This window comes from Garra rufa, chromosome 4 (genome assembly GCF_049309525.1).
Source record: "Garra rufa chromosome 4, GarRuf1.0, whole genome shotgun sequence".
Lineage (NCBI taxonomy): Eukaryota > Metazoa > Chordata > Actinopteri > Cypriniformes > Cyprinidae > Garra > Garra rufa.
The window spans coordinates 26870733-26893408 of record NC_133364.1 but is presented as its reverse complement, the minus strand read 5'-3'; the positions used below and the strand labels follow the sequence as shown (position 1 = coordinate 26893408).

Here is a 22676-nt window from a genome sequence, read left to right as displayed (position 1 = left end):
AGGTATTACTCGATGTTGTAACTATAACAGAGACATAGAAATGGTCAGAAATTGGAGTAGGAACAATTTTTCTATCAAAAACGTTTCCTCTTTGACATCGCTGAACATATATTCGATCTAATCTAGCACCCGATATTGTATTGGAATTCACTTTCAACCATGTGTACTGCCTACTTTTGGGGAAAGATTCTCTCCACACATCTACAAGGGAATAAAAAGTTACTACTTTCTTAAGAGCTTCAGCGGAATTAGGATGCGGTTTGTCATGATTCCTATCAACTATATGATCAAGAGTACAATTAAAATCTCCAGCCACAATAATCAAGTTATTACGAGGAATATCAATCATTGCATCCTGTAATGTCTTAAAAAATAAAACTCGTTCGTGCCCAACATTAGGAGCATATACATTAATAAAGGAAAAAGATAGACCTTGTAAAATAACATCCACCCGCTGCATTCTTCCAGGAATAATTTCTATCAGATTGGAAGCGTTACCCTGAACACTTTCCGATATGAGAACAGCTACTCCTGCACTTCCACTGGAACCATGGCTAAGAAAAGCCTGTCCTTTCCATTCACTTAGCCATTCTGCCTGGTTAAATACATCTGTGTGTGTTTCTTGCAAGAATGTCACACTTGACTTTTTAAAAAGCTAAAAATTTAAAAAGTGCACTTCTCTTTTCTTTATTACGACATCCATTTACATTTAGAGATCCGGTATTTAAGGATGTCATAATATCTTAATGCAGCAGGTGATTTCTCACAACTCTGTCTTTTTCCAAACTCTTAACGGCTACTTTTTTATCGTATCTTGATGAATCATCTTCTTTACTTTGGTAATTATTTTTTTAAGGCGAATGCTTTTTTTCTACTAAACTCCTCAACTGTTGCATTTATCATCACATCTCTACAAGATGCTAAAAATTTTCTTAAAACTGGAAAAAACAAATCAAATTGTGGATTCCGTACACCTTTAGTTTCATCAAGAAAAGCACTAATCTCTCTTGTAGAGTATACTTTTGTTTCACAGCCACTCAATTCTGATGCCTGTTTGAGAATCAGTGTCTCCTATTTCTAAAAAACTCCCTACACTCTCACATTCATCAGAATCACTATCAGACCTGGCAGCACTAGGGCCGGCTGTAGATGACTGACTACAATTTTCATTTACTTCGTCTGATTTATCATCATTTTTATCATTTGTTTCTACATACTCCATCAGATCTTCGTCTCTGTTTTTAGACTGAAAAAGTACTTTTTGTGCTTCTATACTTTCATTTTTTCCCCCTGCAGCATTAGCACTTGTAGCGCCATCTACTGTGCCATCTCCAGTGTTTACGTTGTTTATCTCTACATTTCTCTCAACAACTTCATCAATCACTTTGTGAACAGCCGCGTTCTTTTCTTCAACGCCAGCATTATTTCCCTGAACGGGCGCATTATTTCATGAATTTTTTTGGGGGAGTTGTTTGTGAACCTGCCAAAATGTTAACGCTCTGTTGTTTGGGACATGTCTGTTTCTGGTGTCCATGTTCACCACACAAAAAACACCGCATATTATCTGAAGTGATAAAGATTGTATAATCTTTACCCTCTACTGCTATTTTAAGCACCAGATTAAGCGGCTCATTTTGCGAATTGGGTATCATATACGTAAAACGTCAGAAAGACATGACATGCTTAAAGTTTGGATTTTTAAGACCCAACGGAATCATCTTAATCGGAGCAGTTAATTTTCCGTACCGTTCAATAATTTCTTTCAAAGTTCCTTCTTTTATGAACGGTGGTACATTTGAAAGCACAACTTTCTTAGAAGGATTTGACAAAGGCAATACCGGTAAAAATGTATCATTCACAACAAGTCCTTTCTCTAACAGTTCATCAACCATTGAAACTTCTTTAAGAAATATAACAAGTGCTCTGTTCATCCTTGAGGCAGATTTAATATTTAAACCACCGACCTGTTCGCTGATCGCTATCAGTACGTCTTCAATTGACATGGAATCATCCGATATACACTTGCAACCATGGTCGAGGGTCAAACGTGAAAAATTACTGCCTAACGCCATACCTGCGCGCAAATTGCGCTGACCGTAGTCAGTGCTCTGAAGTTAATTTGAAAATTTTACCTAAAAAACAGTTTACAATTAAGGAGAAATTAATAAAACACACAAACAGGGAACGCCGAAAAAACAACGTGCTCTGATGCAAACACTCTCGCCGCTACCCACAATCCTCAGAGAGAGAGAGAGAGAGAGAGAGAGAGAGAGAGAGAGAGAGAGAGAGAGAGAGAGAGAGAGAGAGAGAGAGACATTGTTCCCTTCACTCAAAACACAGAATCTATTTGGTATGATTGTATGCCAACCTGGACCTTGGGTTGTGCTGTGAGATCACTGTATAACCTTTACATATTGTCTTAATGTTGATGTATACATGTTTCCTGTAGAAAGCATACCAGATCCTGAAGTATCATCCAATGGTGCAGAAGGATCATTTGGCTGTGCTTGGGCTAAGCTTGGGAGGTATCGTTACACTCAGTATGGTGGCCTACTCCAAAGTCATTAAGGTTTACTTAGACTAAACCCATGAATCTACATTTTAAATGGATACGAAATTTTAAATGCAGACATTACATTTAAGATTTTGGTGTGTCTTTTTTATTGTGTAGCCCCAGTGTTGTGTATGCATTAGTGGAAGTCATCTGATGCCTTTTGATAAATCCTTCTCTGAATTCTTCAAGAAGATGCAAAAGTAAGACATAGAAACCATGAGAACAGAAAACCTGGTCGCCAACTACAAGAAACGTCTGACTTCTGTGATTGGCAACAGGGGTTTTGCCACCAAGTACTAAGTCATGTTTTGTGAAGGGGTCAAATACTTATTTCACTCAATAGAATGCAAATCAATTGATGACTTTTTTGAAATGCGTTTTTCTGGATTTTTTTGTTGTTGTTATTTTGTCTCTCACTGTACAAATAAACCTGTTACAAATATTAATTCCAGACATGCAGATAAGCTACGTTTGAATGAGGACAACCAGGTTATCTACAGAGATCTCATTTTATCAGTTTCCCATCAAAGTTTCAAAGTTGATGTGAGTTAATATTAAAGTTTTGGCTTGTTTTGATCTATTTTTAATCCTGTATTTCCCTGTAATGCCAATTTCTTTAAAATCACACAGGTTGGTAGAATAAAGTGTCCACTTCTGTTGCTGAATGGTGATGATGATCAGATATGTCCTGCAGTGGAATCGGCTAAAGATGTGAGTTATATTTTTTTCAGTTTTCAGTAAGCTTATTGCAAAACATTACTGTCTACTGTGACTTAAACACAGCAAACTTCAAAAGCTTATTAATGTCTGCATAAAATCAAACTTTACCCTATTTACTGCTTGCATACATTACTAGTTTTGTAGTGAACACTTCATCAGAGTAAGTTAATCAAAGTGGGAAAAAATGTATAGCCTCATCATTTTTAATCATAATATCTGCGGTGTCACTTGGAGTCGTTATGAATCATGCTTTGTGCCTATGGATACAAAAAGCTGTGGTGGTTAAATGATTAGAACTAATTTAGTACTATAACAAGTCATCTGTAGAAGAAAAAGACAAGACCCGCAAATCTGTGGCATTTTCCTCCTGTAGAAAACCATAAAGACTTAATATGGCTTAATATATCAAGATACATTGAGTGCCAATAAAATATCAAATTTGACATAGTTTATTATTTTATGTACTTCAAGGCAAGTATATGGCCATGAACACAATGTGCAAACTTACTTTTCCTCCAATACAGCAAAATGCTTAATGTGGCATAACAGACTAAGATGACTAAATTCAGGATAAATCTTATTGTTGACACAAACTATATACAGACCAGCAGATATGAACGCGCATTAAGAAATGCATTAAGTGATATTAAAAAGACCAACTCCGTACAGACAAGCAGACGTACGACAATGTTTTAGTGCCATGTTAAAAGAAATTTATTTACAAGATTAAAGTCGTAATATTTTGAGAATGAAGTCGAAATATTAAAATCAAATCAAATCAAAATTTATTTGTTAAGCACCTTAAAAAACACAGCGTGTACCAAAGTGCTGTACAACACTATAAACACAATAAAAACACAGATATAGATAATAATAATAATATAGAAACACAGATTAAGCACAATAAAATAAGATAAAACAGAATATAATACAAAATTCGACAAAATAAAAATATAGAAAAGCAGATAGAAGTAGATCCAAACTAAACGCATCTAATTCTAATCAATAGTCCTTACTCAGCCGTAAAAGCCTTGTCAAACAGATAAGTCTTAAGACGGATTTTAAACATGCTAACAGAGGTAGACAGTCTGACAGATGCTGGTAATGCATTCTACAACTTTGGAGCAGCCACGGAGAAGGCACGATCTCCTTTGGTTTTTAGACGTGACCGAGGAATTTCAAGGAGCAGCTGGTCTTGAGATCTTAAAGATCTCTGTGGATGATGAAAATTTATAAGTTCAGAAATATATTTTGGTGCCAGTCCATGAAAGGCCTTAAAAGTATACAAAAGCACCTTATATTTTATTCTGCAGTGAACAGGTAGCCAGTGTAGAGAGGCCAGAATGGGGGATATATGATCCCTCTTTCTTGTGTTCGTCAGCAGCCTTGCTGCAGCATTTTGTACCCGCTGGAGATGTGACAGTGAAGACTGACTTAAACCCAGGTATAAAGCATTGCAATAATCAAGGCGTGAGGATATAAAAACATGAATTACTTTCTCCAGATCACTGAAAGATAAGACAGATTTGAGTTTAGCAATATTTCGCAGTTGAAAAAAGCTACTCTTTACAACTGACTTAATTTGTCTCTCAAATTTTAACTCTGTGTCAAAAATAAAACCCAAATTTTTAACGTGGGTATGCAAATTGGATGACAACGGACCCAGACTTGTTGCTATCTTTTTTGCATAGTTAATCGGGCCAAATAAAATTATTTCTGTCTTTTTTTCATTTAACTGAAGAAAGTTTGTATTCATCCAGCATTTAATATCGTTTAAACATTCAATGAGTGATTTAACACATGTATCATCTCCTGACTTTATGGGCAAATACATCTGAGTGTCGTCTGCATAAAAATGGTATGAGATATTGTATTTCTTAAATATGGAGCTAAGAGGGAGCATATATAATGAGAATAGTACTGGTCCTAAAATGGAGCCTTGAGGGTCCCCACATGAAATAGACGCTATTTTTGATGAAAAATTTCCAATTTTAACAGAAAAAGTTCCATTTTGAAGATAGGAGGTAAACCAACTTAGAGCAGTTCCTTGGATGCCCACATAATATTTTAAACGTTCAATCAGAATAGTGTGATCGATTGTATCAAATGCTGAGCTAAGATCTAACAGAACCAAAGCAGCATTGCTACCAGCATCAACACTTAAAGGAGAACTCCGGTGTGATATTGACCTAAAGTGGTTTGAATCATTATACCGAGTGTAAACGTACCTTGCATATCTCATCTGGGTTTGTGTCCTGCATTCCGAAATCTGGGGTCAGTTAGCCGATGCTGACAGCAGGTTGTCAATGAGAGTCAATGGGGCATCGGAGAAGCCATGTAAATAAATCACTGTTTTACGCCATTTAGGAGGCACAAAGTAGCTCCACACTTCATTGGTAGACTTCCAAGGGCCCTGACATTTAAAACGAGACATTGAGAACCCAAAAAAAGCACCGGTAGTTTATTTACAAGAAGCTTTATACAGACAGTACCTGCAATGAATTTCCCGGCCGCCGCCATTTTGAATGTAGTCACGTTAAGTCGAGTGTCGAGCAGGATCGGAAGGAAACTACAACCTGATAAGTCACGTGAAGACATGAAGGAGTAGCCGGGCATAGCCTATACTGACTGCAAATTCAGCTGGCATTATGAAGGTGAAGAGAAAAGTTAGAGAAGACAGAATGGTTCGCGTTTGTGCTTTTCCAGGTTGCGGCAATGTGATGAAAAGCTATGTTCCGTTAAGTTTTCACAGGCTACCTCTACACGAGTCAACTTGCAAGCAGTGGCTTGTTGTTTTGCAAGTCGATGTCGAGACACCTATCCACATACTAAAACAGAAGGATTACCGTGTATGTAGTACACATTTTGATCCAGACGACTTCATTATAAGTGACTCTAAGCCTCGACAACAAATGCGTCTGAAGAAAAGTGCCATCCCGAAAGCGACACAACGTTCACCGGAGGTATGAATTTATTTGGTTATTAGACTGTAACTTGTGTGAACCATGTTATCATTTATAATTCCTGTGCAGCAATGGACATTGTGTTTGCTAACAATTCACATAGCTTTGTATTCAGAAAAGAGAAATGAGACAGATTATGCTATATTTACTATTCAGACATGGGGGAAAAGTTGCTGGAGAGGGACGGATGAGGTGGGGCTTGTTCTGATATTTTTGATAAGTACAATATAGAACGTGCCGTGTAAGCTAACCTGACTGACCATGATTGGGGTTTGCAAAGGTGTTTGGGGGATGGGTTTGCTATGCTGCATTCAGTTGCATTGTTAGTCCTAATGGTCTAAAATATTTGAGGGGGGTGGGGTTGAAGTAGCTACATTTCTCACAGTTTGAAGTGTAAGAACTTTCCAGGTAGTTAGAGTAGGTAGGTAGTCAATGGACAGAGGGGTGGCCACTTTGTATCGTTTGCAGAACAGATGTGCTACTGTGTGCATCTGAGTTTTTATTTATTTATTTATTGATCTATGTCCTAAACTAATGAATAAATAGATTGTGTGTGTATTTTCTTAGGCCAGTGCCTCTGAGAACCCAGCAGTGTATCCCTCTGAAATGGCTGCTGTCCCCCAGTCCACGCCTAAAAAACCCCACAAACATAGTAGGTCTGTTTGGTCCACTGGCCTCAGTTTTACAATTTCAAGCCCCAAACAGCCATCAGTAAGGCAACGAACTAGGCCATCATCATCTGGACAATACACTGCACGACCTGCGTCATGGCAATACCCACAGGTAAGTCACATATAGTGTTGACAGTCAGCCGGTGTTCACAATTCACTGTAATGTCTGTAACACCTTGGTCACCATTGAAGTATCTATGTGTATTATTATTTTTTTTATCAATTTGAAGGTAAGGACTGAAACACCCCCCTCATTGTCGAGTCCCTCGAGGGAAGCCAGTGGTGTGACACAATCAGTGAGTTGAATTTTTAATTTCAAATATGGTTTTGGTGATAATGTGCTAAACTGATGCTCCATTCACAAGTAAATGTGTAATCCTTTCCAACACCGAAATTATTCATCTGGCTTTTGATCAACAGGAAGATGTAGAGGAAGGTGCTGCAGGTGCTTTAGACACATCTGTGCGAGATATGAGCATTAGCTTTGGGGAAATGGATTTGGACCGTAAAGACCTCAGTTTTGTGCCCCTGAGTGACACCACCTCATCCAGCCCAAGCTCTGGCTCTGTGTCCAGCTCTGGCAGCACAAATGGATGGGCAGGAAGAAAGTGGATAGTCGATGAGGCCAAGCTAATGGAGCTTTTTAGAATATGCTCTCAGTGTGGTTTGGCCATCGAGGAGAAACGAGTAGCCACACATGCCAGCCAGATCATAATACACTGGACGTGTTTGAAGGGACACACCGGGGAATGGGCATCATGCACCGACCAAAGGAAAATGGGCTGCAACAACCTCTTGTCATGTGCTGCAACATTTTTCACCGGAGCCACCTACTCGGACATCAAAGAATGGGCAAAGCTAATCAACCTGCAGCTACCTAGCAAATCTCAGTTTTATGCCATTCAATCCAAATACCTCATCCCTGTGACAAATCATGCATACAAGGGACAGCAACAAAAAATTCTGGAGAGGATTTCTCAACTTTCTGCTGCAGGACAAAAACTGGAAATGTGTGGTGATGCACTGTCTATGATGTACTGTTGCCTTCAAGACAATGAGCTGGGACTATGCACATGCACATGCCCTGTGAAATAACAAACTGGTATTCTTACTATGTTACTAGGTTACAGAAGCATCGAGTTCTGTGGCAATGGAGGCAATGGGCTTTCAGAGAGGCCTAAATCACCTCCTCGATCTCGGGCTGGACATTGGGGTGATTGTGACCGACAGATCGCCATCAATAAGGAAACTAATGAGGGAAGGCTATGGCAACATTCGTCACGAATATGATCCATGGCATGTGAACAAGAGTATGCATCATATTTACAAGATATCTACATATTCACACGTGTGTGACTGGTAGTTGCTGGTGAAATGGAACCTCATGTTGTTATGTTGTTTTTGGACTCTCCATAGGTCTCAAGAAGAAACTGGTGTCTGTGTCTAACAAAAAAAATTGCAGAGAGCTTCGACCATGGCTGAGGTCTATCAGCAATCACTTATACTGGTCATGCAGTTCCAGTCATGGTGATGAACAGGTAACCTTGAAGTTATGATTCATTATTTTATGACCTACATTAGGAATAATATTTACAGTTTAAAAATGAATGGCCCAAGACATGGTTAACACGTGGACTTTCACATAAGTATGTTCTCCATGATTTCTAAGGGTTGTGTTTTATGTCATTTTTCAGGAGTGTGTGCGACGGTGGACATCTATACTTCACCATATTCGTGGCATCCACAGATGGGAAGAGAATGGGCGGGAGTACCAATGTGCTCATCCACCTCTCTCAGAGGAGGATCAAGAGAAAAAAAGGTGGCTGGAACATGACTCCCCAGCTTTCCGTGCTCTGAAAGAGTTAGTTGAGGAAAAAACTCTCCTGCGTGACCTGAGACAGATGGCTCTGTTCAAGCACACTGGTATGCATCAAATCATTGAAATTAGTTTCTTATAATTGCATTATCGTTTTATTTAAAGAGGATGCGAACAGCTGTTTATTATCTAGTCACACTGTTGTCATTTGTAACCCTGAAGTATGCGCCAAAGCGACTTCACTTTGCTTACGACTTGATGAGAGCTCGCACAGAGTTGGCCATCATAGATCACAATATGAATATTGGAAGGAAACAAAAAACACTTGATGGTAAGGAAACGGCTTTGCCTCAAATTTTTGTGTGTTCTGAACAGTACAGTAATTAGTAGAATAACGAACTTGATTTCGGACTTATTTTACCATGACACACATAGCTAAACATAGTTATAGTAGCCTACATAATCAACAACTTATTTTTACTTTTGTCTGTGGGATAGGAAAGCCGCAGTACAAGTACGTGTACACAAAGACAACACAGCAGTGGGTGGCTAAGCCGGTGTATGAGCCCACCTCTGAGGAATTTCGAAAAGACTTGATGGAGGACGTCTTGAAAATGAGGGAGGAGAAAAGCCTGGAACCTTGGCCTCGTCCTTCACCTCGCCCAAGAAGGTTGCTGCAAAATATCGCACCAGTGCCGAGGCCAGACCCGTCTGAGTTGGTGGCCCAAAGGCTGTCGCGCTTCAAGCAACTTTTGTGACATTTCTTTTGTTCTTTTTCGTATATATTTTTCTTTGTATATTTTTATTAATAATGTACACAGTTTGTTTTTCCTTTTGTGTTTACTTCATGTTCTATGTGTGGTCTATGTCTTTGTTATTTGTCTGTAAATATCAATAACTATTGTAGTTTGAAATAAAAACAAGATTTTCAAGATTCAAGATTTTTTATTTGCCATTTACACATAAAACCGCCAGTTCCGTGTACATTGGAATTCTAATGCAGAGCTCTCCGAGTCATGTTTAAACAATATTGCACATAATTAGGAGTATTATTGCACATAGAGAGAATATTATTGCACATTTTCTTATGTTTCACAAGTGTGGTATTGTTTTAAATGTTTAATATTTTTGTTCAGCCAAGAGTCTGACTGTGGCAGGGAAAAAACTATTGAAGAACCTCTTTCTGCGTGTGATGATGCTATCCGCTCTTTTGTGTCTCAGGTTGTACTTACAGTTTTTGTGTCTGAACAGAGAGTGAGCTGGATGGAGTGAGTCCTTGATAATACCCTCTGCTCTTTTCCGACAACGCTGTGTGTACAGAGAATCCATGGAAGGAAGTTTTGTCCCTAGAATCCTCTCTGCAGTCTTTACGACTCTTTGCAGTGCCTTTCTCTCTGCCTGTGTTGTATTTCCATACCAGACTGTAATGCCTGCAGTGAGGATGCTTTCTATCAGTCCTCTGTAGGCTTGGGTGAGAGGACGATGGCTCAGACCAGCTTTCCTGAGCAGCCGAATGAAATAGAGCCTTTTCTGGGCTTTTTTCACAGTGGCTGTGGTGTTGAGAATCCAGCTCAGATCTGATGAGATCCGCAGTCCCAGGAATCTGTGGCTATCGACCCTCTCAACCTCAGTCCCTTTGATGATAAGAGGCTGCAGGAGAGGAGGGTTCTTCCTGAAGTCCAGTATTATTTCTTTGGTCTTGTCTGTGTTGAGGATAAGGTCATTTTCCTCTCCATAGACAAGAACATTGTTTACCAGAGTCCTGTACCCAGACTCGTCCCCCCCCCCGTGATGAGCCCTAGGATGGTGGTGTCGTCAGCATATTTGATGACGATGGAGTTATCCTGGGTGGAGACACAGTCATAAGTGTACAGGGTAAAGAGTTTGGGGCTGAGGCAGCAGCCTTGTGGTGATCCTGTGCTGATTGTGAGCTCATCAGACACAAGTCCTCCCATTCTCACCACTTGTGGTCTGTCTGTTAGAAAGTCCAGAATCCAATTGCAGGTGGGAGTCGTAATGCCGAGGTCTGTCAGCTTCTTGATCAGCTTGCCCGGGCGTATGGTGTTAAAAGCAGAACTGTAGTCTAGGAAAAGCATCCTGACATACGTTCTGCTACTTTCCAGGTGTTGCAAAGTATGGTGCAGGGCTATTGCTGTTGCATCATCCACTGAACGGTTGGTACGATATGCAAACTGAAGGGGGTCTATAGTGTCCGGGACCATGTGGTTAATGTGTGTAAGAACCAGTTTTTCTAAACACTTCATGACTACTGGTGTGAGTGCCACTGGCCTGAAGTCATTCAGGGCAGATGTGTCCGATTTTTTGAGGACTGGTATGATGGTGGAGTATTTAAAAATACGAGGGACTATTGCCTGGGATAGTGACATATTAAAAATGTCAGTATACACACCAGCTAGTTGTTCCCCACAGGCCTTTAAGACTCTGGGGGGGATTCCATCAGGTCCCGCAGCTTTGTAGGGGTTCACCTTCTTCAGTGCTTTTAGGACCTGTGTGTGTGTCACCTGGAAGGCAGTGTCCGTGGGGTGGCAGGGGGTCTTTGAGGGTGTGTTTGCTGTATTCAGCCTGTCAAACCTGGCATAGAAGGTGTTAAGGCAGTCTAGGAGGGTGGTGTTTCGGGGGTCAGTGGCTGTCGTGGTTCCTCTATAATTAGTGATTGCTTGAATTCCCTGCCACATGCTGCGCGTGTTTTGGTTGAGGTAATAACCTTCAAGTTTTTGTGAGTGGGCCCTTTTTGCTACTTTGATGGTCTTCTGCAGCTCATAACGGGCTCTCTTATATTCCATATGATCTCCTGCTTTGAAGGCCTCCCTCCTCTCTCTGATCTTCTGTTTAATATCCCTGTTAAACCAGGGTTTTTGGTTGGGGAACCTACGCACAGTCTTTGGAGGGGCACATATGGACATACACCAACTAATGTAGCCACTCACTGTCTCTGTGTATTCATGGATGTCATTGGTGGCCTCTTTGAAAATGTTCCAGTCTGTAGCCTCAAAGCAGCCCTCCAGGCTGGCTTTTGCGCCATCAGTCCAGGTGTTAATGGTCCTGACTGTAACTGGATTTGTCTGAAGCCTTTTGTTGTAGGTAGGTTTTAACCGGATTACCAGGTGATCAGACTTTCCAAAATGAGATTGTGGTTCAGCTGAAAAAGCGTTTTTGATGTTGCTGTAACATTGGTCCAGTATTTTATTTCCTCTAGTGGGGAAGGTAACAAACTGATGCAGTTTAGGCATGTTTTTTCGGAGATTACAATGATTGAAATCTCCTAGAATAATTACAGCAGCATTTGGGTATTTATTTTCGTGTTCACTGATCATATCATGTAGCTCCTTCAGTGCAGCCTCCTCCTTAGCGGAGGGGGGGATATACACGACACTCACAATGATACACTGCAATTCTCTGGGCAAATAAAATGGCCTTAGCTTCAGGGTTAGGAACTCCACATTTTCAGAACAGGATTTTGACGTGATCTTACAGTCAGTACACCACGATTTCTTGACTAGGGCAGCCGTTCCTCCGCCACGAGTCTTACCGCTGTCCTCAGCGCTTCGGTCCGCTCGGAAGACCGTGTAGCCGTCTGGTGTTAATACCGCATCGGGTGTCCTCTCCCCCAGCCAGGTTTCACAAAAACACAGTATGGAGCACTCCTGAAATTCCTTCTGCATGGAAATCCGAGCGTGGAGCTCGTCCATCTTATTATCCAGAGACTGAACGTTTGCAAACAATATGATCGGGAGGGTTAGCCTTCCATTTCTAGCCAAGCGCCGGAGCCTTCGGTTAGCTCCTCCCCGCCTACCGCGTCTCCGCTTCGGCTTGTTGTTCTCGGGAGAGTCCCCTGCCTCGGGCTGGCCTAGTGTTTGATTAGCGTAGCATATTAGCTCCGGGTAGGGTTCCAGCGAGATTAAATCGAAAAGTCCAAAATTACTGCTCTCTTTCAGTTTTAATAAGGTCGCCCGATCATAGAAAACTTTAGCTGTATGTGTCTTGACTTGACACAGAAGATTTATTAAAAATAGAAAATATAAGAGTAACTTGACTCGGAGCACTCCGCAACGTCGCCCACTGGGGAGCGCCATTAGATCTCCAGACACAAACAACACAGACAACACAGCAGTGGGTGGCTAAGCCGGTGTATGAGCCCACCTCTGAGGAATTTCGAAAAGACTTGATGGAGGACGTCTTGAAAATGAGGGAGGAGAAAAGCCTGGAACCTTGGCCCCGTCCTTCACCTCGCCCAAGAAGGTTGCTGCAAAATATCGCACCAGTGCCGAGGCCAGACCCGTCTGAGTTGGTGGCCCAAAGGCTGTCGCGCTTCAAGCAACTTTTGTGACATTTCTTTTGTTCTTTTTCGTATATATTTTTCTTTGTATATTTTTATTAATAATGTACACAGTTTGTTTTTCCTTTTGTGTTTACTTCATGTTCTATGTGTGGTCTATGTCTTTGTTGTTTGTCTGTAAATATCAATAACTATTGTAGTTTGAAATAAAAACAAGCAAAATGTGTTGACTTTATATTGTTGTTATTTCAAATAAATATTAACAATATTTATATTACCCTTTCACATTGCAATACAAATAATATCAACAAAGTAACAAATTTCAGTAATTGGTAACTAGATGATCCTGGAAGCATCTTCTGCCTCCTGGAATCCATGGTATACTCCACTGGTAGAGGGGTATTTATTTCTTATTGCTGTAACCACACAGCTTGGCAGAACTTTTCTTTCCCCTTGTCCTAGTTTCTCTCCTTGAAGCACCCACTCGAGGAAAACCCGGTAGGCCACAAGTCTGCACTGTCTAGGGGTAGGGGAAAGTAGGGGAGGGAGAGGCAAGAAAAGGTGAATACACTTCGGTCATTTTCATTGTTATATAATATATGTCATTATCATAATCAAGTAACTTAGCCGCCAATTTAAACTACAAATATAGTAACTATTGGATTGATCAAAAGCAATAAAACCCACGTGTGCAGAGTACTTACTCAGTAGATAAATGTCCATCTGGTCCCTCCGGCGTGGGTCTTCGTGTCCAGTTTATTTTTGGGACATGGAAAAAGGCTTCCAATACCCACAAGTCCAGAAGGGAAGAAAAGCCTTGCGCTAATGTCACGCAGCGTGCATCTTGAGTGCGATGGTGCAAAACTTCCCACTCTTTGCAACAAAAACACTCCATGTCAGTAGGCATTATCTCACAGCACCGGCAGAAACACCACCATTTCCCCGTGATACGAGGCTGTGTTGTGGCTCTGCCTGCAGCTGCTTCCTCCGCACGCTGTCTCTCAATCTCTCTCCTTTCACGGCGTTCACGGAGCTCTTCCTCCGTATATTCAGGCTCAAATAAATAAGGACGCCCATCAAACTCAAATGCTTCATCCTCATCTTCATAAAACTCAGTAGTTTCATCGTCTGACATCCTTGCAATTGCCAACTGTCTTCACTCCAGTCCAAAACAAACGCGAGGACTCACGTGACTTATCAGGTTGTAGTTTCCTTCCGATCCTGCTCGACACTCGACTTAACGTGACTACATTCAAAATGGCGGCGGCCGGGAAATTCATTGCAGGTACTGTCTGTATAAAGCTTCTTGTAAATAAACTACCGGTGCTTTTTCTGGGTTCTCAATGTCTCGTTTTAAATGTCAGGGCCCTTGGAAGTCTACCAATGAAGTGTGGAGCTACTTTGTGCCTCCTAAATGGCGTAAAACAGTGATTTATTTACATGGCTTCTTCGATGCCCCATTGACTCTCATTGACAACCTGCTGTCAGCATCGGCTAACTGACCCCAGATTTCGGAATGCAGAACCCAGATGAGATATGCAAGGTACGTTTACACTCGGTATAATGATTCAAACCACTTTAGGTCAATATCACACCGGAGTTCTCCTTTAACAAAAGATCATTCGATACTTTAAGAAGCGCTGATTCAGTGCTATGGCGTGTTCTGAAACCAGATTGAAATGTATCAAGGACTTCATTTTTTGTTAAAAAGGAATTTAGCTGGCCAAGAACAATCTTCTCTAGAATTTTAGATAAGAATGGTAGCTTAGATATTGGCCGAAAATTATTTAGGTCTGCTGGGTCTAGACCAGACTTTTTAAGGAGGGGCTATTACGAGAATAAACAAATAAATTAGACTTGATTCTATTTCAACTTTATTCTCATAGGATTTTTACCTTATTCTCGTAATTTCGACTTCATTCTCAAAATATTACGACTTTGATCTCGTAATCTTATCTTTTTTAATGTAGCACTAAAATGCCACCATACAATGAACCCAGAATGCAATGCTTTAAATTGCACGTAGCTTAATGGACAAAGATGAATTTGCGGGTCTTGTCTTTTCTCCTACAGATGACTTACAAGACCCTGTAGTACTAAGTCAAAATTTGTGTCGATTGCAAATGACGTCACAGGTAGACACTGTAATTTTTTTTTTTCTTGTCTTCACCGCCTGGCTACTGCTGTAAAATGTTGAGAGATTCAAAAAATAAATAAATAATAAAACCCATAAAATTTAATTAAATAAAAGACGTGGAAGTCTGAGAATGCAAGTGAATATTGACTTGACCTTTTAAATCCAGATGGAGAGGATGATGGAGAAAGCAGGAAATCTGGGCTTGTTGCAAAACCTGACATATGCTGATGCAGGTCATCTTATTGAACCTCCGTACTCACCTCACTTCCGTGCAACTAATTTTTACCAACCGTGGACAAAGAAGAAAAGTATGAATGCATGATCTACTGTTGATCTACTGACTGTTGTTATAAGCCTACACAATGTCAATTCTACTTTTATGTTTAGACTTTATTTGTGTTTTGCATGTGAATATGTGTTGTTAATTATTGCTGCAGGTGTCGTGCTATGGGGTGGAAAGACTCAACCACACGCATATGCACAAGAGAATGCATGGAAGAAGATATTAGCATTTCTGTGGCAGCACCTTTCAGCATAAGTCACTTAATTTGAAGAGTCAACCATTTAAATGTAACAGTTTTCAATCTCTAAGTTGTTTTTTTAATGATGCATTGATGCCGTGTTTAGGCTACTGTTTCCATATCACCAAATATGTAATCTATGTATGGCTTAATTGTTAAAACCGATAATAAAAAATAACTGCATATGAATTTGGTTATCTATTCATTGCATTTGATTATGGATTAATTGCACAGAAAACAAAAACCATTTGTTTTAGGTTTTTCATTTATAAAATATGTTTTTAATTTGTTAAATCAATATTTTCTAAACTATGAGTTGTCTGTCATAATGACTTAAGTCACAATAATAATGATTTCATATGTTAAGAATTATAAGGGTTTTTATGCGACAAATAATGAAATATGTCATGGTGGTCTTACAATACACTGCCTTACCTATGAAATAACTGTATTTTTATGACTGCAGTGTGTGTGTATGTAAAAATGAACATTCATTCTGACCCTGTGTCTAAAAATAAACCATTTTTAGGGGACAGGTCCTTTAACCCTCTGAGCTCTGAAAGGGTTTTGGGGCCTTGAGGAAGTTTTGACATGCCCTGACATTTTTTTCAGTATTTAAAAAATGTCTTGCTGTTGTTATTTGTCTAATTTATGTCTTTGTTTTGCAAAGCTATGACTGCCCTTTTTATGTTTGAAGACTGAGACCAAGTAAAGACTGTCTGTTTTGTATTATCCAAGCCTACTGGTTTATTTTTTTCTGCTAGACCAGAGGTAGATAAGCTGTATTCTCTGATTGAGAGACCAGGGTTCAAGACCCACCTCAGAAACATTTTTCTGTTCTGATAGCAAAGGAAACTGAGGTAATGATAATGATGATAATAATAATAATAATACATTTGATTTATAACTCATCATACATTTTAAATAAAATCTCAAAGTGCTACAGAAAATGTAACAACAATAAAACAAGTAAATAAATAAAAAAAATAAGTCCATCTACTAGCTAAAATTAAACAGAATTTAAACATTAAACGATTTTTTAAAAAGGTAAGTTTTTAGACCTCTTTTAAAAGCATCAGTCATTTGTGGAGCCCTCAAATGTTCAGGGGGGGGGGGGGGGCATTACACAGGCGAGGGGCGTCAGCACAAATGGCTAGGTCCCCAGTGGTCCGGGTCTTATAGGGGGAAGGAGACGAGTGTTTGTGGAGCAAAGAGAATGTGCTGAGATCTGTGGAGTAAGGAGTTCTTTAAGGTAAATCGAAGCATTTGCCAAGAATGCACTGATGTATTAGAAAGGACAGTATGTATTTGATCCTGGCGGAGATGGGAAGGCAGTGTAATGATTGAAGTATTGGTGTTAATGTTTACGCACTCTCATCAGACTTTGAATCAACTTTGACAAGTGGAAGCATGTAGAGAATAAATAAAATAGGTCTGAGTACTGATACCTGTGGAAGGTCGATTTTGGCCCGTCTAATTAATATTCATGAGCCTCTCTTCTGATTGGCCTGTTGTTTTCTGAGTGACGCACAGCCAGGCCAACCACAAGTAACTACTGTCATGTATGCTGTAGCCTAGCCCAGAGTCTAGCCTGCTGTGGCTTGATGGTACTCAACAGGATATTTCTGAATAATCATTAATGTTTCTTTCTTTTTCAAACAGCAAATGCAGTAGCTACGTAACTGCAACGTAGCCCCTTTCACAATGCGTGCTGATTCCAGAAAATCTGTGTGTGAACAAAAGCCAGAACCAAATGCCATAAAGGCAGTGTTGTAGTGATGATGCACGTTACCCTGCGACTCTTCACAACGGAAAAAATATGTGCAAAGTGGAATGAAGCAGCGATCAGGGAGCTCCTCACTATCAGCACTGAAGCACAGATTGTTTGTCAGGTTAGTTTAAGTTTAGTGAAATGTACGCGTCGCATTACATCTCACATCCAAATGTCACATGTCTTTATGGGTTGTGTGTAAAGCATGCACAGATTCCGGAAAACAACTGTGAACGAACCAAATTCCAATTCCGGAAAATCATGGGACACATTATCCATGTATCCATCTATTGACTGAACAGGGTTTTCTTGACTTCTCGTTTCCGTGTTGTTGTTGCATAGCAATGGAATGGACGCGATGTTGTCGGGGTTTGACAAAAGGAGGGTGGGACGGTGGTTGGTGTTCTGGGTGGTGAGAAGGCGGTGACTGAGTAGATCGGACGTCACGTTTTTACGGAAGTCACAGCGGCTCGTGAAAAGGAACAGCTACTTTAATCAGGCTGTGTGCAGTTTACTGTGGATTGACTGTTTTGAAACTTATATGGTAGTTACATAGCCCCTAGACCTCAGTTATAATGAAAAAAGCCAGGAAATTTCGATTTTGACAATATGGGACCTTTAAGTCCAATGGAGTTATGTAGCCAGTTGAGAAGTATACCATGATAAACAGTGTTGAACACTGCAGAAAGATCCAAGAAGAACAAGAAGTGATGGTGAACCAGCATTAGATGTAATTAGCAGGTCATTTGTGACTATCACTAGTGCTGTTTCTGTGCTGTGAGTGGAACAGGCACCCGACTGAAAATTTTCAAAAATGTTGTTGTGTTTGAGGTTATCTTGAAGGTGGCTGGCAACTTTCTCCAGAACCTTAGAGAGAAATGGAAGGTTGGATAGGTCTATAGTTAGCAAGGGTTTTTGCAAGGGTGGGTTTCTTAAGTAGTGGCCTAATTATGGCTGTTTTTAGGGCAGACAGTACATGGCCATCCTGAAGGGATTGGTGTATTACCATGGTGATAAGGAGCTGATGACAGAAATATTTGCCTTCACCAGAGGTGTAGGAAAGGGGTCGACGGCACAGGAAGAGGATCTCATATCCCTAATGGTATCCTCAACCTCAGGTTGAATAACTTACACATTTACATTTATTCATTTAGCCCAGTGGTTCTCAAACAGGGGTACGTGAGGTGACGGAAGGGGGTACGCAAACTAAATGCTGAACTTTTCCATTCATTTAATTCTAACCCAATTTAAAGTAACACTGAAACCGAGCATGTATTTCTGACAAGCAAAATGCCGCTTTTATTATAAAACAGGAACATTGGAGTGCAGTAAACAAACGACAACGAATTACCTCATCTCTTGCGGTCAAAACCAAAAAACTGACTGTATCCACACCAGCAGCGCGTAAGATACCAAAGTATGTTGCTTTAGAAAATCGCGCTGCTGTTCATTAAAGTATATTTGTTGCACATAATAGCAAAGAACAAATATTGACAGACTGTATATAAAGATCGATTTAAGAAACTCTCTTCGATACAGTAACATGACCTGCGTGAGTTATTTTTCATGTTTAAAATACGAGCAAGAACACAGTTTTCTCTGAGTATCCAAACAATTGCAAATGTTGATTTTATATAACAGTACAAAAAAAAAAGGTAACATTAATTGAGCATTTTACATGTTTAATGTTGCCTACATTTAAACACAATATTGTCAATATTGTTTGTTATATTTTCAACAAATCTGTAACGCTGGAGGAAATGAGGAAAAACAGGATCTAAATGCAGTAGTTTATTGGGAATCCGTGATGAAACAACAAAATCCAGAGAAACAGGATCAGGAACTCAGTCACGGGAAAGAGACAACCATTACACAATTAACAACCGACAAACTAGAGAGGAAACACAAGGACTATTTATACACAGAGCATGGGCAATGAACTAATTGGTAACCATAGAAACTAACAAGGAGTGGGTGTGGTAAAATGAGTGTCCATGGTGACAAACAAGGGAGCAGAGTGGCAGGGAAGCAAACAACAATGAGAGACAAAGACTACAAACTAAAAGTCCTCAAACACAGACCGAGATAACACAGACCAGACTCGTGACAAAATCAATAGTTGCAATCAGTGGTGTAGTGGAGTACACACTTCTTTATCAGGCGGCTTTGCGTATCCACCGTAATCCCTTCTGATGCGCATCATTCAGTAGTATCCTACATTAGCCAAAATCACGACAGTCCACCACGTCCAGTCATGTGTGAATAAATGCAAATATTCCCTAAAAACACTCAGTAAAGACAGTAATTATGCGGTCAGGACTGTGGTGCCGGCTTGCTTTGAAATTTGGAGATTGCGCCCGCGCCAGCTCCATCTCCCACACCCAAGCCTGTCCATACACGAGAGCATGTCAGGAAGGACGCGCAAAGTAATGGTAAAGTTATAATTATTATTGATTACTGATTTGAATCAGTTCATGACGAAAACAATACCTTACAATACCTTCTCCAGGCACCACTACACCACTGGTTGCAATGAAATCCGCAACAGAACTGTTGTGTATCTCCAAGCAACCGCGGTGTTTCATTAATGAAGAAATCTGCAGCGTTGAACGATTCGCAGAGTCAGTTCACTACATCTGTTTGCTTCCTTACTGAATGAATGAAAGACGGGACGCCTCACTCATTAAGACAGTGACTGCCGCCAACTACTGGCGATATTAATTATAAATCTAATCACTTAATTTTGCCATTATTAATTGCTTTTTTGTGACCCTGGACAAAACCAGTCATAGGGTATTTTTTTTATTATATAATTATATATATATATTCAATTATATTCAATTATATTGAGATGTATACATAATCTAAAATGGTGTGTTCCACCATTACCATTGATGTATGGTTTGTTAGGATAGGACAATATTTGGCCGAGATACAACTATTTAAAAATCTGGAATCTGAGGGTGCCAAAAAAAAATAAAAATCTAAATATTTAGAAAATCACCTTTAAAGTTAAAAATGAAGTAATTAGAAACACATATCATTATTTAGAAATTTTTTAGAAGTTTTGATATATTCACAGTAGGAAATTTACAAAATAGCTTTATGGAACATGATCTTTACTTAATATCCAAATGATATTTGGCACAAAAGAAAAATTTATAATTTTGACCCGTACAATGTATTTTTGGCCACTGCTACAAATATACCCATGCTACTTAAGACGGGTTTGTGCTCCAGGTCACATATTAATAATACACTTAATGGAATGTTAAGAATATGACATAAAAGATGCCTCTATAAAAAGTAAAAATTTATGTGTAAATCAATTTAAAGGGGGAAATTTCATCCCTTAAATATTGTGGGGGTACTCAGAAGAATGTTAAATGCCCCAGGGGGTACGCCACTGTAAAAAGTTTGAGAACCACTGATTTAGCCGACGCTTTTATCCAAAGCGACTTACAACTGGGAATACAGCAAGTGATTCATCCTAAGGAGGCGGATCAACATAGGAAATGCTCAAAAATACCATATATCAGGCGTTGTTAGAAGAGTGCAGGCTAGAAAGGGAAGATCAAGAAAGAGAGGATCTCAGACTTCTGGAGGGAGTGTAGATTCGAAGTAGTAAATGGAGGTAAGCAGGTGATGAGCCAGTGGCTGTCCTATTGAAGACCAGTCTGCTGCATTCTGAATCATTTGTAGAGGTCTGATTTTACATGCTGGAAGACCGGTTAAAAGAGCATTGCAGTAGTCCAGCCTGGAAATGACCAGGGCCTGGACAAGGAGTTGTGTAGCATGTTTCTGGGAAGCAACAAAGCAGCCTCGAAATACCGGACTATCCCTTGTACTGGACTATCAGTTGTACCCTTTGAAATCCTTCATTCCAAAGGGCACTTTGAAGTGGCTGGTTATGAGCACTTTGGTTTGGAACAACACTTCAATATAGTGGCCATGATTGTTTTCACTCCGCAGTGCCCTTCGGAGGGCAATATATCCCGTTTGGAACCCGCTGTGTGGGTCAGCAGTTGGGGCAGAGGACGAAGAGGGAACAGAAAAAGAAGAGCAAATTTTGGCAATTTTGATTTTAAAAAAGGTCACAAAATTATTGCATTGCTCTTCTGTAGCTCCTATGAGCGGAGCAGTTTGAGGTTTAAGGAGATAACTTATAGTAGAGAACTACTGTTTGGAATTGCCAGAACTATGAATTATGTTTGAATAGTACTGTGGCCGTGCTTCTTTGATGGTTTTTAAATGTTTTTCTGATGGTCCCGAGAGGCCGGCTTGTGAACAGTAAGTCCAGAAGCATTATAACGCCTCTTAAGGGCATGTCCAGCTGCCTTCATTTTGCACAGATCACTTGTAAACCAGGGAGCTGAGCGGGAAAACGTAATTGTCCTAACTTTGGTGGGTGCATGGAGATCCAAAATGCTGCTCAGTGTCTTATTATAAAATTCCACAGATTCAGTGACTGATGAGACATTTACAGAATGGAGATATTGAAGGCTTAAAGGTGCCATAGAATGCATTGGTAAAATATTTTAAATTGTTCTCTGATATCTACATAGTGTCAGGATTATGTCTGTGTTTTATCCTGTTCTGTTCTGTTTCCCAAGTGTTTTTTCCCCTCTGTTTCTAGTTCTAATGGTTTAGTCCTTGTCTTCCCCCTTCTAGTTTTGTCTGTGTTAGTTCAGTCTTGCCCATATTTGTATTTCCCCCTCGTTATCTTGTTATCTTGTTTATGACCACACCTTGTTTTCAGAGTATTTAGAGTCTGTGTTTGCACTCCCCGTTTGTCCGTCAATGTATATGTTACTTCCGTTTGTTTGGGTATATGTGCTTGGTTCCTGCTCCTGGTTTTGTTTATTTGTTATCATTATTCAGTGTTTTGTTTCAATAAACTTTATTCTTTCATTCAATCCGGTTCACCTCCTCCATCTTGTAGTGTTTGTATGCAGTCCTGTTCCATGTTTTCTGTTCAGCACCCTACCTCTGATGTAAGCACGTAAGCACGTCGAGAGTGAGGAAGTAATCAAGCTTGTGTAATGGATATAGAGCATGTGAAGGATATAGAAAGTAAACTGCACGTTCGATAACAACCCTGTCTGTCTACGCCTCTTTCTTTTCTTATACCAAAGAATGCTACAACTTGGCGACGAGTGATAAACAGATCTGAACCCAAACGAAAAAAAAAAAAACGCTGGTTGGATCAAAAAGACAATAAAAATG

The 22676-nt window shown here is 40.0% G+C and overlaps 1 protein-coding gene across 1 annotated transcript in view; it reads left to right on the top strand.

Moving 5' to 3' along the window:
- LOC141332847 (peroxisomal succinyl-coenzyme A thioesterase-like) overlaps positions 1-22676 on the top strand; it is a 65739-nt gene that overhangs the window by 9218 nt on the left and 33845 nt on the right. Inside the window, exons 6-9 of the mRNA XM_073837806.1 lie at positions 2450-2569; positions 2672-2754; positions 3007-3097; positions 3185-3265. Coding sequence (XP_073693907.1) covers positions 2450-2569; positions 2672-2754; positions 3007-3097; positions 3185-3265 — 375 coding nt within the window. The remainder of the gene's footprint in view (positions 1-2449; positions 2570-2671; positions 2755-3006; positions 3098-3184; positions 3266-22676) is intronic.